General features: G+C 50.6%; 8 protein-coding genes across 8 annotated transcripts; 6 read left to right on the plus strand and 2 right to left on the minus strand.

The window, feature by feature from the left end:
* Positions 1 to 1,183: 1,183 nt before the first annotated feature.
* On the plus strand, positions 1,184 to 2,479 carry BO95DRAFT_502657 (uncharacterized protein; the record flags this gene model as incomplete). Its single annotated transcript, XM_025591057.1, has 2 exons — positions 1,184 to 2,110; positions 2,138 to 2,479. The coding sequence occupies exons 1-2, from the start codon at positions 1,268 to 1,270 to the stop codon at positions 2,477 to 2,479; spliced, it is 1,185 nt and encodes a 394-aa protein (XP_025439598.1). The 5' UTR covers positions 1,184 to 1,267.
* Positions 2,480 to 3,588: 1,109 nt separating this feature from the next.
* On the minus strand, positions 3,589 to 5,023 carry BO95DRAFT_369359 (uncharacterized protein; the record flags this gene model as incomplete). The annotated part of the gene is made up of 2 exons (XM_025582866.1): positions 3,589 to 4,196; positions 4,249 to 5,023. 2 exons carry the CDS (start codon positions 5,021 to 5,023, stop codon positions 3,589 to 3,591), a joined length of 1,383 nt encoding a protein of 460 aa, XP_025439599.1.
* A 782-nt stretch (positions 5,024 to 5,805) lies between these two features.
* BO95DRAFT_475442 (Hsp70 family protein) lies at positions 5,806 to 8,224 on the plus strand (the record flags this gene model as incomplete). The annotated part of the gene is made up of 10 exons (XM_025589856.1): positions 5,806 to 6,492; positions 6,544 to 6,599; positions 6,676 to 6,716; positions 6,773 to 7,031; positions 7,081 to 7,186; positions 7,249 to 7,355; positions 7,425 to 7,437; positions 7,489 to 7,623; positions 7,682 to 7,817; positions 7,874 to 8,224. 10 exons carry the CDS (start codon positions 5,806 to 5,808, stop codon positions 8,080 to 8,082), a joined length of 1,749 nt encoding a protein of 582 aa, XP_025439600.1. The 3' UTR covers positions 8,083 to 8,224.
* A 459-nt stretch (positions 8,225 to 8,683) lies between these two features.
* BO95DRAFT_215826 (Zn(II)2Cys6 transcription factor) lies at positions 8,684 to 11,595 on the plus strand. The gene is made up of 7 exons (XM_025581156.1): positions 8,684 to 8,848; positions 8,909 to 8,940; positions 8,989 to 9,097; positions 9,146 to 9,363; positions 9,412 to 9,500; positions 9,554 to 10,161; positions 10,216 to 11,595. Exons 1-7 carry the CDS (start codon positions 8,772 to 8,774, stop codon positions 11,264 to 11,266), a joined length of 2,184 nt encoding a protein of 727 aa, XP_025439601.1. The 5' UTR covers positions 8,684 to 8,771; the 3' UTR covers positions 11,267 to 11,595.
* Positions 11,341 to 12,673, plus strand: BO95DRAFT_215810 (putative haloalkanoic acid dehalogenase). Its single transcript, XM_025581154.1, has 2 exons — positions 11,341 to 11,520; positions 11,604 to 12,673. Exon 2 carries the CDS (start codon positions 11,686 to 11,688, stop codon positions 12,397 to 12,399), a length of 714 nt encoding a protein of 237 aa, XP_025439602.1. The 5' UTR covers positions 11,341 to 11,520; positions 11,604 to 11,685; the 3' UTR covers positions 12,400 to 12,673.
* Positions 12,674 to 12,679: 6 nt separating this feature from the next.
* On the plus strand, positions 12,680 to 14,313 carry BO95DRAFT_445409 (TatD family hydrolase). The gene is made up of 2 exons (XM_025587143.1): positions 12,680 to 12,893; positions 12,958 to 14,313. Exons 1-2 carry the CDS (start codon positions 12,879 to 12,881, stop codon positions 13,951 to 13,953), a joined length of 1,011 nt encoding a protein of 336 aa, XP_025439603.1. The 5' UTR covers positions 12,680 to 12,878; the 3' UTR covers positions 13,954 to 14,313.
* On the minus strand, positions 14,079 to 14,624 carry BO95DRAFT_215838 (uncharacterized protein). Its single transcript, XM_025581157.1, has one exon. The coding sequence runs from the start codon at positions 14,570 to 14,572 to the stop codon at positions 14,204 to 14,206; it is 369 nt and encodes a 122-aa protein (XP_025439604.1). The 5' UTR covers positions 14,573 to 14,624; the 3' UTR covers positions 14,079 to 14,203.
* On the plus strand, positions 14,481 to 15,361 carry BO95DRAFT_215813 (actin-binding ADF family protein). Its single transcript, XM_025581155.1, has 4 exons — positions 14,481 to 14,622; positions 14,682 to 14,692; positions 14,756 to 15,056; positions 15,117 to 15,361. Exons 1-4 carry the CDS (start codon positions 14,617 to 14,619, stop codon positions 15,249 to 15,251), a joined length of 453 nt encoding a protein of 150 aa, XP_025439605.1. The 5' UTR covers positions 14,481 to 14,616; the 3' UTR covers positions 15,252 to 15,361.
* Positions 15,362 to 15,429: the final 68 nt, after the last annotated feature.

Raw genomic sequence — 15,429 nt, forward strand, 5'->3', positions numbered from 1 at the left:
TAGTCAAGTACCCTTATCTCAGTGTATCCCTGCCTTTCTGCGTTGACCTCGTGGACGACCATGTGGTTAGTGAGACTCTTCTGCAAGTTCCTCGTGGTCGAGTAGATTGTAGGATCGTGATCTACACCGCCGGCCCAGGGCTACGTGATTGCAGCACCGGTTCCGCATTGGGGGCTCCGGATCTCCGACAGCTCCTTTGGACAGGGATCCCTGGCCGTGTTGGGTTAGCGCGGTGCTAAGCCTTGCATGACACTAGCCTGCATCCAAGCCCACTAATGTGATCGAGCAGCAGGCCCGCGTCGAACTTCATAGGCAAAGATGGAGAACGTGATAGACTACCTATCTTTCATGATTTGATGCTCATGCTGATGAGGCAACCAAGACCATGCAAGTGAACAACTCTTGTGATGGAAGCAGTGGTTGATTGCGGTCACGTCTCAACCATGCCGCTTCTGCCTATGCATTCGGCTCAACTCTTGCTCTGACCTTGTAGCAAGTGTATAGCTACGAAAAATATTTTGCAAGTCGGGTTGAGCTCATTGAAGAGACAAAATAGTGTGTAGCAAGTATATGGGATCATGTTGCAGTTGCACGCAATCATCCAGTTTTATGGACGCAACATACATGTTAAGAAATATATTTTTTTGTTAGTGGAACTTGCCGCCCTGGAACTGGTACATGACAATGGCCCCTTGCTTTAAGTGCCAAGGTGTATTCTAAGCATGCACTGAATGTAAGTAAAGACAGACTCAATATAGCTAAGTACCATGACCTTTCGATGTCAGCTTAGATGAAACAACATTTCCAATTCAACAACCAGCTTATGAGCAGCGTTCCGCATAATGATGCAAAGGGTAATAAAGTTTACTTTGCAACATTGCAATAGAAGGCGAGAAATCGAGGTAGAGTGAGCAATAAACGGGGATCCCAGAACTCATATTGAATTCTTACATGATAGCAAGTAACAATGACCAGAACACAGGGACCCGGGACCAGGTGAGTCATTATCCTGACATATCCACTGTATTCGGGTCTGCTGTGCGACATGAACATTTTATGAGTCAATAAAAGCGTGTTTGTCTCCCAGCCTACCTATCGACACATGAGGAACATTCCATCTTCCCCTTTCCTTCAGCTTTCTTGGACCATCGCGCTTTTATATCTTTTTGGCCTGGTGGTGGATATTTCATCTGTCAAAGACTGCATAAAAAGATTCTCCCTCGTGCATACTCCCGCCCATTCAATACCCCAATCCACTTCAGCCTCAATGACGTCTGTCAAGGTAGCAGAGATATCCCGTGCGGATCTCAGAAGCACTTGTCAGGAGATGGCCTGGATCACAGATGTCCAACACCTATCCTCCTATAACTGGATCGAAGCCTCGCCACCGACCATCGCCGTCCCCGGCCGTCCTGCCCTCTGGACTCCACCAGAACTGCACACCAAGCTCCACAAGGATTATGGCTTGATTTACATAGCCCAGAATGCTGCGCGCCACCCCGCCAGTCCATTCGAGCCCCTCTTCCGCGCCGTGTACCTCGAGAACCCTGCGTTCGACATCCGCTCGATCGACCTAGTGACGGACCAGACCAACATCCGCAAGCTTCTCGCGTTCGTCAACCCCAAAACCTCACGCAGTGACCACAAACCGTTCACCATCAATGTAGAAAGGGTCCGCAACACACAGACTGTGATCCTTTGCCGGTCGGAGCGAGAGGCATACGATACCATCCTACCGTATCAGTACATAGGATTCGCAAAGGAGTTTGCGAAGGCCTTCGCTACCGAGCAGGTGACGGGGAGTACCGGACATTACAGGATCATCTCATACCGATTCGGGGGCTTGAAGCTGATGGTTCGTCACGAAACGGACGGCTATGTTGGCTCCCCGCTTTCGAACGGGTCTACGGGAGTCGGAGACGTGAATGTTGATGAGGTTTCCCGTCCCTTTGAGTACCTCTATTACGGTAGACCGTATCTGCAATTGTCCCAGGCTGCTTCTTTAGCTGGGGCGGGGTTGTCGATCAAGAGAGAAAGCCAGGTTGTTCCCATTCAATCTACGCTTGAGGTCAAAACTCGCGCTGTTTCTATGCCTATTGATGTCGACGAGGTCATCCCCTAGCCCTGGGTGTCTCAGACCCCGAACCTTGTGCGCGCCTGCCACATGGGAGGACTTTTTGAGAAGCCCACGGTTGAAAATATGACGGCGGAGATCAAGAAGTGGGAAGAAGCTCACCAGCATGACCTTGAAAGGTTCGTGTGTCTTTTGCAAAGAATTATTCATATGGTCGAGGAATGTGGAGGAAAGGCTGTTCTCAAGTACGACGCAGATCGTGATAAGTTGGAATTGTGGGAGGAAAGCACAAAGGATATGCTACCTGCAGACCTGTACGACAGATTCCACCAGGAAAAAATCAGCTCCAAGTCCGAACCGGCGTCAAGTTCCGATCGTGACTCGAAGGCGACACTCGATCCTTGAGGGGGTTAATATTATGTTGTTTACATTATGACCACCTTGCTGAAGCTATCTTTGAACAGACTGCGAATTCCGGAGTTTGGAAGTATGTCAAATGGAAGGTTTAAAAAATTAGTTTGCTGCTTCATAAATCACTGAAAGGCGATGGAATTGTTCGTCTTTGTGTTAGGAACAAGGTCTTGATTGAAGCTGGATTAAATTGCAAGCTTTATCCACCCAAGATGCTTAGGTATATCTTTAATAAGCAGATCTATAGTAAGATCACGACGATATGCTACTGAGAAAGCTTCCGAAAATGTCTACCAATGCAGCCAAGGCTTCAGTTTAAAGTGTATATGGGTTGACCACATTTCACCTTACAAAGTAGCATCAATGTCTAAAATGCCTCACTACAAGTAAAATGCTTTTCGGGAATGATCGATCCAAACAAGGCCACTGCTGTATTTTCTTCCGCAGTCCTCGCAGCTGGTGCGCCTCTGAAGGATCATGATTACCTAGCCTATAACAATCGCGGCGGGTATTATTGATGCTGCAGAGCTGGTGGTTGAAGATAGGGTGTATTCCTTGGTGTTATTCAGAGCTCCCGACCATGCGATAGTATTGAGCTTTAATTTATGAGAGGTTGATGCAGAAAGTTTTCAGTAGGTCCAATGTTAACACCATGGGAGATGTTTGAAAGAGGGGAGTTGGTGATTTCGAAGAGGGATGTGTAAGGTGTCTTGGTGAAAGCGAAGGGAATTTCAGAAAGGTCTGATCGGCTTGATACTAAAGTATCGCATGAGTTATGCTGCCTATGGCCAGCCAACCTAGAGACTCACTCCTGCTGAAAATACTGATTTGAAGTCTAGTAAAATGGCACAGCGCCACGAAAGTGTACCATGCCATAACCCATTCTTGAATGGTTTGAAAGAAGTCACGATTCTGTAAGTGAAGTACATAGGTTTAGCAGATATGATGGCCATTCGAAAAGGAATCACATAAGAAAAGTGATTCATTTTAATCGTGGTCCAGAACCATTAGATCATCCGCATCTCCATCTTCCACCTTAACACGCTTTTCCACCTTGACAGGAACTTCGACCCTGACGGACCTTTCCACTGAGATACGCTCTTCTAGCTTGGTGCTAGCTTGGTGGAGCTCTCTGTTTCTGGAAAAATCTTCCCCTGATCAAGTTCTTCTGCTTTGATAGAGCTGCTCATTTCGAAAGACTGGTCCGGCTCGGTATCTGCAATTCTATCACTGACCAGTACAGTTGCTGCAGCCCATATCTTTGACTCATCATCATGCTCGCCATGCACAGATCCAAAGGCTACTAAAGCAGGCTGCACAAAGAGCACGATATCAGTGCCATCTAGGCGCCCATCGTCATCATCAAGATGGTGAAGGCGATGCGCTTCCGCAATCGGATCCCCGTTCCAAAAGTAGTCTACCTGGTCGAGGCTGTAGCAGATCATGTTTGTACGCTGGGTCCAAAGAGATAAAGCCAGATGAGCGGCTCCTGCAAGCACGTTCTCAAGTTCGTTCACGCGATGGTAGAGGGCAAGAGGGCCCCCGGACTTTTCTAGTAGGGCATTGGCAGAGCTGTCTAGAAAGAATTGTGCGAGGTCACTGCTGAGACTGTCAATCTGACCGCGTAGGAACGACTTTGCACTTTGGCCCGAGGGTAAGCAGAGAACTCGCAACATCTGCGAGCGCCAGGCATGGCCCTCCACTTCATCGACTATTCTCCGTTAGACTTAGTACTTCGATCAAGTAGCGATTAACATGCTCACCTAGTCTCATCTGACCATAAATCTGTCCCAAACCGTCAGACAATGGCAGAGAATCGGTAGTTTCCATGCGTCTGAAAAGAAAAAATGGGTTTCCAAATATCCATTCGAACACCATATTGGCTAGAGCGGCTTGCATGAGAATTGCTGGAATTTTGTCGACCGAAATAGAGAGCCTGTTGACCAGGGACAACCATGATGGCTCGCTGCAGTATGTACCTAGGTCCACGACCACCAGATCCAGTTCTGCTTCTGACACGTTTTCCAGCCTTGCCACATCTGACACTGCATACTTTCTGGCCCAGGAGCGGATGTTCTCTTGCAACCTAATCAGAGCACCTTGAACCTCATGGTCATCCATCGGTGCTAGGCCTTTTCCTGCATTCAGAGATTCCAGAGCCGATTCCTGCCTGGCAATTACCATAGCCTGGAGTTTTGCAATCTTCTCCTTGTGCACGTAAATCTGTTGCTCAAGCTTCTTGATCACTGTCTTCTGGTTCCTGGCCTGGTCGCGAAGCCTACTCACGCGATGGTTATGGTGGTTTGCACGTTTGTTGAGGTCATCAATAATCTCCCGCTCGCGGGTCTCGGCTTGCCGAATCAGCGACTCCTTTTCCCTGAGCAGCCTGTTGACCTTGGCATCGAGCTCGCTTATCTGTCCAGAGTACTCAGTTCCGCCTGGTTGCTCGGAGTCGCTGGTGCTACCGTCATCAGACCGACTTGTCTGGAGGGCAATATCTGTGCTTTGATCGGATGTCCTTTCAGGTTGCGGCTGCATGCGTTCATTGTTGGACGGTCCGTGATTTTGTGTCTATGAATCGGTTTCATCCCCTGGGAGATACTACAAAAATGTGAGAGAACAGTCTTAAAATTGTATGGAGGGTAATAAGAGTTGACAAACCTTTCTCAATTCGCGAAACCATCTCCCTACCACTCTTGGTGGACTTAGTGAATTGGCATACATATTGTCCTTATGTTTGCAGCTTCTAGCTTTGTATTATCGGTATATCTCAGTTCTCTGTCTCTGGGCAGCGGCTGGATGTTTGATGACAGTAAGTGGTGATAATCTCGGTTTGTGTTGGTGGTGCTGACGAGGTGGTTCTGAAGTTGAGATGGGGTGGAGGTGAGATTAGCTGACACTCAAACCCGTAGATACAAATGTGGAAGCTCCTTTGGCATGACTTGAAGGAAACCTGATGAGGTTGTCAGTGAAAACAGTGACATGAAGTAGCTCTGAGAGTAACATGACAAGTGTTGCCCCGCCACCCTTCATTTTTTTCTTCAAGGCTGACACCCTTCACTCACATTTCAGGATCATCTTGTCATAAGATTAAGATTCCTTCTATTTACTTGCTCCTCATTCCTCATGCTAGTTAATGAGAATTCTCTTCCACCTATCCTTCTTCTTTTCTCGGTGTCTTACCTCAATCAACAGCTGCTGACCGGGTATCGAAACTGGCCAGTGGAAAGTTTGAGTTCCTGCTTCCCTGCCCACAGTATCTTCCTTTGGGTTGCTCTAAACCACGGTGCTCAATATTCTAATACATATCACCAACAAAGATGGCAGAATCGGCCGACTCGACCCTGCTGGGCGTTGACGCATCCCACCGCAAGATTATTGTGGGCATTGATTATGGCACCACATTCACAGGAGCGAGTTATGTCAGTTCTCGGGGATTGTCGCTAGAAAATATCACCGTCATCAAAACATGGCCAGGGAATGCGCGCAACATTGATACTGTGTCCAAAACACCATCCCGGATTGCATACGCCACCGAAAATGGAAAAGCTGCCAGAGACCTCTGGGGTTACCAGGTCCCGCCTGGGATGGTTGCATACTCTTGGACAAAGCTTCTACTGGACAAAAATACGGCGCTGACGGCGTATGATGACACAGCTCTTGAAGAGGCTTCGGCAGCTGGCATCTTGCGTCTCCCGACCGGGAAATCAGCAGTCGATGTGGCGGCCGACTATCTGACCCATATCTACCAACACATCAAATTTACCCTTGCCCGCCACATCACGCAGCAAGATCTAGATATCACACCCCTCGAGTTCTGGTTTACTGTCCCCGCAATCTGGTCCGATCAAGCCAAGAATGCCACCCGCACAGCTGCGCAAAGAGCAGGATTTTGGTCAAGCCCGGACAGACCTTTCGACCGGTTGTACTTCATCAGCGAGCCTGAAGCGGCCGCAATTACAGCGCTTAAAAAGTATACCGATGAGAGTATTGGAGGCTCTGTCCAGGTTAGTATTTCCCTCTTACCTCACAAGTTGTGTTCTTTCTCACACTTCTAGGTTGGAGACGGCGTGCTTATCTGTGATTGTGGCGGTGGGACTGTGGTAGGTTCCTTGTGTTGCTCTCCCCGTGATTTCCCTTGACCATGCTTATTGGTGATCTAGGATATTACCACCTACGTTGTCAAGCAGGTTACTCAAACTCAAGTTCGAAGAGCTGTTGACTGGTATTGGTATGGACCTCTCGCTAATACCCTCGTCGTGAGACTGTCGCTGAATATTTATGCAGGAGGGAAATGCGGTTCTACGGCAATCGATCGTAACTTCTACAAGCTCATGTCCCACAGATTTGGTAAGGCATTCGATAATTTGCCAGTATCTGCAAAGGGCCCAGGAAGCCACTTCATGAATAGGTTCGAGGTCATCAAGAAGGATTTTGGCAATTCATGTTTTCTCGACATACTCGAATTGCCTCTGAACATGACTTTGCCAAAAGCAAAAAGCAGCAAGCACTTCGACGCAGATGAACGCCTAGTTAAGATCACAAGGTATGAGGTTATTTCTATCATATATGAAGAAGTGCTCAAACTGGCATAGCGATGACTTGCGCGCTATCTTCGATCCTGTGGTCAATCAGATTATCAGTCTGGTGCAGCGACAGATCACCGACGCCCGCAACTTCGGCGGTAGAGAGATGATCAATGTACGCAAGCTCTATTCGTCTACAACCATGTACTCTGGCCTTTGGACTTACCTCTCGATCAGAGAATCATACTCGTCGGTGGATTCGGCGAGTCGGAATACCTTCGAAGAGCCCTCGTGTCAACATTCGAGACTACGGGCAAGATTGCCGTCACGATCCCCGATAACCCGTGAGCAACAACTACATAACCTGAGATTTCAAGCATTGCTAATCATCTTATCAATCTAACTAATTCTAGGCAAGCGGCTATCGTTTAGGGTGCCGCCCTTCGCGGTCCGGAAGGTATTCGGTCAACCACCAAGCGGTGTCGGCGCCACTATGGCTTTGACTGGGCCATCGATTTCCGTGAAGGTCACGATGACGAAAGACACACCTATATTGATTTGTTCGATGGCAAAAAAAGGGTCCGTGGTATCATGAAGTGGATGATCGCTAAGGTGAGATTTGCCAGGCTATCAGTGTAAATGCCACACGCCCCACTAATACATCCGCCAGGGTGAAAAATACGCCGAGGACTACAAGCAAACTGTATACATCCAGTGGACACACCGTAAATGTGACAACCTGAGAAAACGTGACGAATTTTACGCTTGTGATCAAATGCTGGCCCCGGAACGATCAGACGATGCCGGTAAGCTCTCTCTCTCTGGACAAGTGGATCCAGGTCTAATCATGCAATAATGGAAGGTGTCTACAAGGTCGGTTCTATTGTGGTTGACTTCACCCAAGTCGACCTCTCTCAATTTGCCGTCCAGAAGAAGAACGGGCAGAAAGTCTACAATTTGGAATACAATATTAGGGTTACATTTGGCGCGCATTATGGATTGTTGAAATTTGAGGCAACCTGTCAAGGGAAGACTATTGGCAAAACGAGCATCGAGTTCACAGCGACCTGACTGACTCTTTGACTGGTCTGACGAGTGTGGCCTCACTCTCTTATCTCCCAGGCTACTGTGAGAACTCGAGATTGTTGATCATAGAGTGAGAGAGTGGCTATATCATCTTAGCAAGAGTCTAAGTGCTCACGAATCTCAAAATGATGCGAAGAATAATCGGCTCCAGGTTGTGTTTTTTAGGCGAGTGATATGAGACCCTGAACCCGCACGAATCGACATATGACGCGCTCTTCGGTAGAACTGCGAAGTAATACGTAATGGACCAGGTAGTTAGTTGTATGCTAGTGTTTTCGAGAAGGGCTGCGGTCGAAGGATCACTTTCTCCTTCAGGGAGCTATATACAATGGCAGAAATGCTCTAGGATGTAGAGACCGACGGGTTGTTTAATCTCAATCGGTCAAAGCCTCAACCTCAAGACACCTATCGCCTTATATAAGGGTATGATCTCAGATTCAAATCTGAACAGTGTCTGTCGACCACAGCAAGCAAACAGGTATCTAGCAATTATTGCGGCCTTACTGCCTAAGGCTTGAATTGCATACAAAGCAAACAACACGCCGCCGTCCCTGCCTTTCCGGTGATAGAAGCGGAATGCGCCGCACCTCAATGTCTACCCAAAATTATCATTTTATGTGTTCACGCTGGGTCCACCCACCTAAGTGTCTTCTCCCTGAGCGCGTGTGGCTGAGATGGAAGTCACGCGGCGGATGGGCCGCCAAAAGCGACCGCGAGTGCCGGAATCTGCACGGAAAAGAGCAGCCCAAGCGTAGGAGTCGCCGCCCTTTGCATCATAGAGGAAGCTAACCCGTCCGCCGATCGCCGACAGCTGCGTCCCTTGTCGGTATCATAAAGAGAAATGTACAACTTTACCCCAAGCTTTGCTTACAACCACTGATCAGTTCGCAGGCGGGGGAGGCGTGCCGTGCGCGCGCTGTCGTCAGTATAATCGTGCATGCCGATTCGAAACGGCGGCAACGCAGCGGCTGGTCAGAGACACCAACGACAATAATACTGGGTTTGACTCAACTAAAACTCTACCCTACAAGAGACTAATATCTAATAGCGCTGCGCCTGCCTCAATACCAGAAGAGAGAGAAGCTGTTATAATGAGGATAATCAAACATTTCATCGGCGATGTGGCGACTGACACGGCGAGTTTGCAAAGTATTGCCGATGCACTTGAGAAGCGAAGTCCGGACCACGACGTTCAAATGATATCAGCGACGACAGAACCAGAACCAGAAAACTTTTCTCTTGAGCCACTATCGAGCAGCGCCATGCGTAAGCTTCAAAGCACCAATCTTCCCGCACCCGACTGACAACTTCCAGACTATTACGGGGAGTTATCTCACTGGAACTTTTCCCAAATGCTTCTTCGTAGGTTGCGGAGTTCAGGCAGTGGGACGGACCAGAACCATGTATCTTCACCCCTGACGAAGTCGCTTAAAAGCTTCTGCTGATTGTGTTTTAGGGGATAGACAAAGTCCGCGGAGTACATCGTGCCACCGACTTACAATCACCCACATCAGTGGTCTCTTCTGCTATGGTTTACTTTCCACCTAGGGATATCGGAGAATTCCTCATCGAGACGTTTCTTCAATTCGCCCAAACCAATTACTTCTATTTTGATGAGAGAACGCTAAGACAGAAGATGGACTATTATTATTCCAATGAGCATGCGCTGACCATACACGACGCTGGGTGGATATGTACCCTTCTCATGACTTTCGCTATAGGAACCCAATTTGCCTATATGCAGACGAAGCCAACGCAGATGAGCCTCCATCTTTCTCAAGAGATACCGGATGATCGTGCTGGGCTAGAGCTCTATCGATTCTCTTGTCGACTGATTCCTGACCTGATTACCGTGGCATCCGTTGAGACGGTACAGGCCTTCTTGCTACTGGGTAGCTACACGGTGCCGATCGACACATCTGGCCTGGCTTACACGTACTATGGTCTTGCTACTAAGATGGCGATTCAGAATGGCATGCATAGAGATAGTTCTCATCTCTCGCTTGACCTTGATACTCTCGAGTGGCGGAATCGTCTGTGGTGGTCCGCCTACTCACTCGAAAGGTGCTCCCTGCCACAAGAACAAGTTTATCGTGTCCGTTGCTAACTCTATTATAGTCGTATCAGCATCCTGCACGGAAGGCCAGTATCTGTCTCTCGTCTCGAAGTCGATGCGAAGTTTCCGACCGACCACGCCTTACCCCTCCCGACCGGAAGAGCTTCGAACTTGGAGAACGTGAATGCAAATATCTTCTTAACGAGCCAGCTGAGTAAGGTGTCCCAAACCATTATGCACCTACGGGGATGTCCACGCCTTCAACAAAAAGGCCACCTTCAGGAGCTGATGGTGATACGGTCTAATCTCAGCAAGTGGTGGTCATCCCTTCCAACGGAAGTCCATTGCCGAGACCTGACCCCAACTGGACCTCTGTTCCGTTGCAATGTTCATCTGGAGCTGAGCTATGATACTGTGATAATATACATGGGCCGTCCATTTATCTTCGCGCCAAAGCCAAGTCATTCCTTGCCATCAGACGCGTGCAGTGAGAGTCCGATCAGCACGTTTTCGGCCGACTGCCTCGATGCCGCGATTCGAATCATCGATCTCTGCCAGCTTCTGCACGACTCAGTCGGCATTGCCCGCGTCTCATACACCGAATTCAGCTCCTGCCGCGCGGCACTGCTTGCGTTGATCGCGCATAGCCTGAACCAACAGACAGACCGTGTCCTGAACAGTCTGTCTCAAGGCATGATTCTCATCCGACAAATGTGCGTGGGTGTAGAATCCGCCCGATCGGATGTGGCGGCTATCGAAGCATTGGAGCTGGCGCGTCAGCGACTGCAACGGCAGGAGGATCGGACGCAGGAATGGAACAACGATGCAAACTCAGGATATAGTCAGTTCCAGCGATGGGCACAACTTTGGCAACCTAATAGTCTCACCTCGCACCCAATGCCAACTCCTGGGCCTGGGTCTTTAGCTGATCTCCCCGAGAATCTGACCCCGCCCTCCTTCGATGGGTTCTTTGCCTCCTTGCCTCAAGAGCTGGACTCTTTTGCGACCATCACGGGTTCCGATCAGCTGTTCTTGGATGATAGTTGGCTTGGGGAGACGGGCGGTTCGATCCTGTCTGCGGAAGGCAATATCCCTTTCGGTCAGGGGCTGTGAAGATTCAAGTGGGAGTTTGAGCAAATGCCTATTATGGGAACGATGCAAGTCATGATGACATTCTTCTTGTAGACTGTCGCGATGGTCTTGCACTGGGCGACGCTTCTGACACAGCTGTAGGCTACATAACATTCAGGTTCAACTTCGAACAAGACCTCCTGCATCCCATGTCGGAGAAGTGAGCAGTGGCCGCGCAGCACCCGGGCCGAGAGAAGCTGGTCCGGCATCGGAGTGACAGGCGGGCACTGGATCGGGTAAGCGTACCCGAGTGGGGATATTGAGGGGAAACCCGTTTATGCAGTCCAGGCTAACTGCTTCCACTCCCCGCACCGACCAGCCATGATGTATATCTATCCTCACGTTCCTGGCATCTTTGGTCACACATCAGCACAATCAAAGCACATTCTCCACTAACTACCATGGCTCAATTATCTGACTACCGTCTCCTCACATTCGATGTCTACGGCACGCTAGTGGACTGGGAAACCGGCATCCTGACCGCCTTCCAGCCCACCCTGGACAAAGCCAACGCGCAATTCTCGCGCCACCACCTCCTGACCGTCTACCACGAGCTGGAACATGCGCAGCAGGAACAGACCCCCGACATGCCCTATTCTGAACTCCTGACCACCATCCACCCCACCTGGGCGGGGCGTCTGAGTCTCCCCGCCCCCTCCCGCGACGAGAGCATCCGCTTCGGCGAATCGGTCGGCAACTGGCCCGCCTTCCCGGATACCGTCGACGCGCTCAAACGTCTCTCGAAGCATTACAAGCTCGTGGTGCTATCCAACGTCGACCGCGAATCATTCGCCAAGACAAACGCTGGCAGTCTCCAGGGATTCGAGTTCGACTTGATCATCACCGCGCAGGACGTGGGGAGCTACAAACCCGACCTAAAGAACTTCGAGCACATGTTGCACGCGGTCAAAGAGAAGTTCGGAGTCGAGAAGAGCCAGGTTTTGCAGACAGCACAGAGTCAGTTTCATGATCATTACCCTGCACGCAAGGCGGGAATCAAGTCGGTCTGGATTGAGAGGCCTGGGGCTACGATGGGGAACATGGAGGAGACTATCTTTGACTGGAAGTTCGATACTCTGGGCGAGATGGCGGATGCTGTGGACGGTGGACGATGAGATCCTAGACTGGGCTGAGCGGGAACGGACCCACGATAGATCCAATAGATGAAGATGAATTTATCAGTGTCTCATTTTCTCATCCTGTCCATCTTTCGGGTTTGTCTGACTATGCGCAATTGCATACTGCTATCCGGGTACAGGTACCCGAGTGGGGACGGAAGGGGAGCAGAAAAGTGGGCACGGCGCAGAAAACAGCAAAGCAGAGTGGAGTAGACACAGGACACGGACGAATACTAAAAGGGCTTTAAAGAAACCTGCAATTGAGGGAGACAAGCTAAAATAATCTCCGAGCAAATGTCCATCTTCTTCGAGTCTGAAGCCTGCACTCAACACTACATGCGCCCCAGCATTGCTGCACGGTCAGTCTCCTAGCCCAACCACAACCATGACAGTCGCTAATATGCAAAAAATCCAGCCACGCCATCTCCAAAATCATCTCCCTACCGGCACGACCACACCCACACCCACAACGCAAAATGCGGTTCGCAGATGCAAGTCCCCTTCCCCTTCCCCTTCGCCACACCCCCAACCCCAGAAACTAACAAAGCAAAAAAGGTAGCAGTAACCTACACGGCGGACCAATTCCACGGCCTCTATCGCGGCGGCAAACCGCACCACGCACCGGACTGGGCACACGTCGTCGGGCGCGCCCGCGCCCACGGCTGCGAGAAGATGCTCCTGACCACGATGACCCTGGCCGGCGCATCGCAGAACCTGGCCATCACCCGCGAGTACCCGACCATGTGCACCATGACGCTCGGCGTGCACCCCTACCACGCCAGCGAGATCTACGCCGACGAAGCCGCAGCCGCAGCCGCAACTGGCTCCTACCTCACCCGCCTCCGCGAGCTAGGCCACGCCCTCCTCGCCGCCACCACCACCACCACCCACCCGTCCCCGCTCGTCGCCTTCGGCGAGATCGGCCTCGACTACGTGTATCTCGACCGCGCCGACAAGGCGACCCAGCAGCGCGCGTTCCGCGACCAGCTGGATATCGCGGTGGAGCTGCATCTCCCGCTCTTCCTGCATGTGCGGGGCGAGGGGGCGTGCGAGGATGTGGTGGCGATCCTGCGGCCGTATTTGCAGCGGCTGCCGGTTGGGAGGCGGGGGCTGGTGCATTCGTTTGCCGGGTCGGCGGAGGAGATGCGCGTGTTGGTGGGGCTGGGGTTTGGGATTAGTGTCAACGGGGTGAGTTTTCGGACGGAGGAGGGGCGCGAGATGGTGCGGCAGGTGCCGTTGGAGGTGTTGCAGATGGAGACGGATGCGCCGTGGTGTGAGATTGTGGAGGATGAGGCCATCAAGCCGTTCTTGGAGGGGGCCAGACCCCTGCCCGCGGCGAGGAAGAGTAATAGGTTTGTGGAGGGGTTGATGGTCAAGGGGAGGAATGAGAGTTGTACGATGGAGCGGGTGGCGAGGGTGGTGGCGGGGTTGAAGGGGGTCGAGGTGGAGCTGGTTGCTGAGGCGGCGTGGAGGAATAGTCTGGCCATGTTTGGGTTGGGAGTAGGAGATGGCGAGGGAGAGGGAGAGAAGGAGGGGGGTTTGAAGAATTGAGTGGTTCCGTGGTTGGACTACTGTACAGTATATATGCGTCATGTGAATAGTTAGATTTTAGAACTGCTACGGCAGATAGAGAGGTTGTTTACTGGTTTTGCTGTTTTCATTGAGCTACGGCGCGCCTGGAAAATGAGCCTCATGTTGTTGCATCGCTGTTGTTAGCGTCAGACTGTCCGTTGCTTGATGGAAATGCGATAGAAACAGGAACATGGATAGCGATCGCGAAAGACCACGAACTATTCTTTGTCTAGGGGTACAATGCCATCCATGTATTGCGCGGCCGCAGTGCAAGCATTCGATCCACACACAATTCCTTAGTTGCGGCCTGATTACACGTCGCAGTAGATGCTTTCGTCGCCAGTCCTACGACGTCAAATACTTGGCTTAGGATGAATATTTCCATAGTGTACGAATACTCATTTTCCAGGCAACCATCATTCGGAGTGACAGAAATGCTGAATTGTTCTGCAACGTTGAGCTTCACAGGCGCTGTTGCCTGTTGACGAGCGGCAAGCTGTTGGCGTTGTAGACTTTCAAAGTTGCCTAGCGCAAGGAACCTATATAGGAAGCACCTGCCTTTACCTTTACTTGGATGACTCAAATGGTGCTTCCACATTGCAAGAACAAGTTAGTTTTTCAGATCATCAGAACTACTTCAACATGTCGGTAAGTGCAGCCCGAATCATGAGATGTCCGACTCAGCACTGACAATCCGCCAACTCCAGATGCCATCGGGGTGCGTCCTAAACTTCCCTGGCCCTTAAAATCATCCCTTCAAATCTTTACCTAAGCCAAACAGAGTCATGATCTCGGATGATTGTATCACTGCGTCCCGGTCACTCCGCTTCGGCAGAGGGCCCAAGAAGCCCCGGTTTGTGATCTACAAGATCTCCGACGACGAGACCACAGTCGAACTATGCAAATCCTCTTACGAATCAAACTACGAGGTCTTCCTCCACTCCCTCTGCGGTGCGAAAGACAGCACAGGGAAGCCAATGCCACGATACGCGGTGTACGACGTGGAATATGACCTTGGGGAAGACGGGAAGCGCTCCCGCCTGGTGTTTATCAGCTGGGTCCCCCGGGAGACATCACTTAAGGTGAGCTCCACCACATTATCTCTGACGGCCCACTGGATTCAGGTTGACACTTCTGCAAAGTGGTGTATGTTATATGCAACCACAAAGGAGCAGTTACGGAACGCGCTCGACATCAAGCTTGCCATCCACGCGGATGTCCCAGATGACCTGGAGTGGCGGAATATCTTGAGCGTCGCTAGCGGGGGGAGGGTCTAGGGTTTGGGGCTTCGTGTGGTGTCTTGCTGTGCGAAGCATACGTTTTATTTTGTTGACAACTTGTATGCAGTAGTAGATAACCACTACATCCTGAGAGTACGATTTTCTTGACGCTCTTCACTAGCGACTTAGTAATTCTGATTAGGAATATAATGACCTTTTTAAGCACATTGATAAG

The sequence above is a fragment of the Aspergillus brunneoviolaceus genome (assembly GCF_003184695.1).
Source record: "Aspergillus brunneoviolaceus CBS 621.78 unplaced genomic scaffold BO95scaffold_57, whole genome shotgun sequence".
Lineage (NCBI taxonomy): Eukaryota > Fungi > Ascomycota > Eurotiomycetes > Eurotiales > Aspergillaceae > Aspergillus > Aspergillus brunneoviolaceus.

Coding starts and splice junctions, on each gene's coding strand:
- BO95DRAFT_215838 (XM_025581157.1), bottom strand. CDS start 14,572: ATGTGGAAGCACCATTTGAGTCATCCAAGTAAAGGTAAAGGCAGGTGC.
- BO95DRAFT_215813 (XM_025581155.1), top strand. Junction 15,057..15,116: donor CCCGGGAGACATCACTTAAG/GTGAGCTCCACC, acceptor ACTTCTGCAAAG/TGGTGTATGTTATATGCAAC.
- BO95DRAFT_215826 (XM_025581156.1), top strand. CDS start 8,772: ATGGAAGTCACGCGGCGGATGGGCCGCCAAAAGCGACCGCGAGTGCCG. Junction 8,941..8,988: donor TCGGTATCATAAAGAGAAAT/GTACAACTTTAC, acceptor ATCAGTTCGCAG/GCGGGGGAGGCGTGCCGTGC. Junction 9,364..9,411: donor ACTATCGAGCAGCGCCATGC/GTAAGCTTCAAA, acceptor GACAACTTCCAG/ACTATTACGGGGAGTTATCT.
- BO95DRAFT_215810 (XM_025581154.1), top strand. CDS start 11,686: ATGGCTCAATTATCTGACTACCGTCTCCTCACATTCGATGTCTACGGC.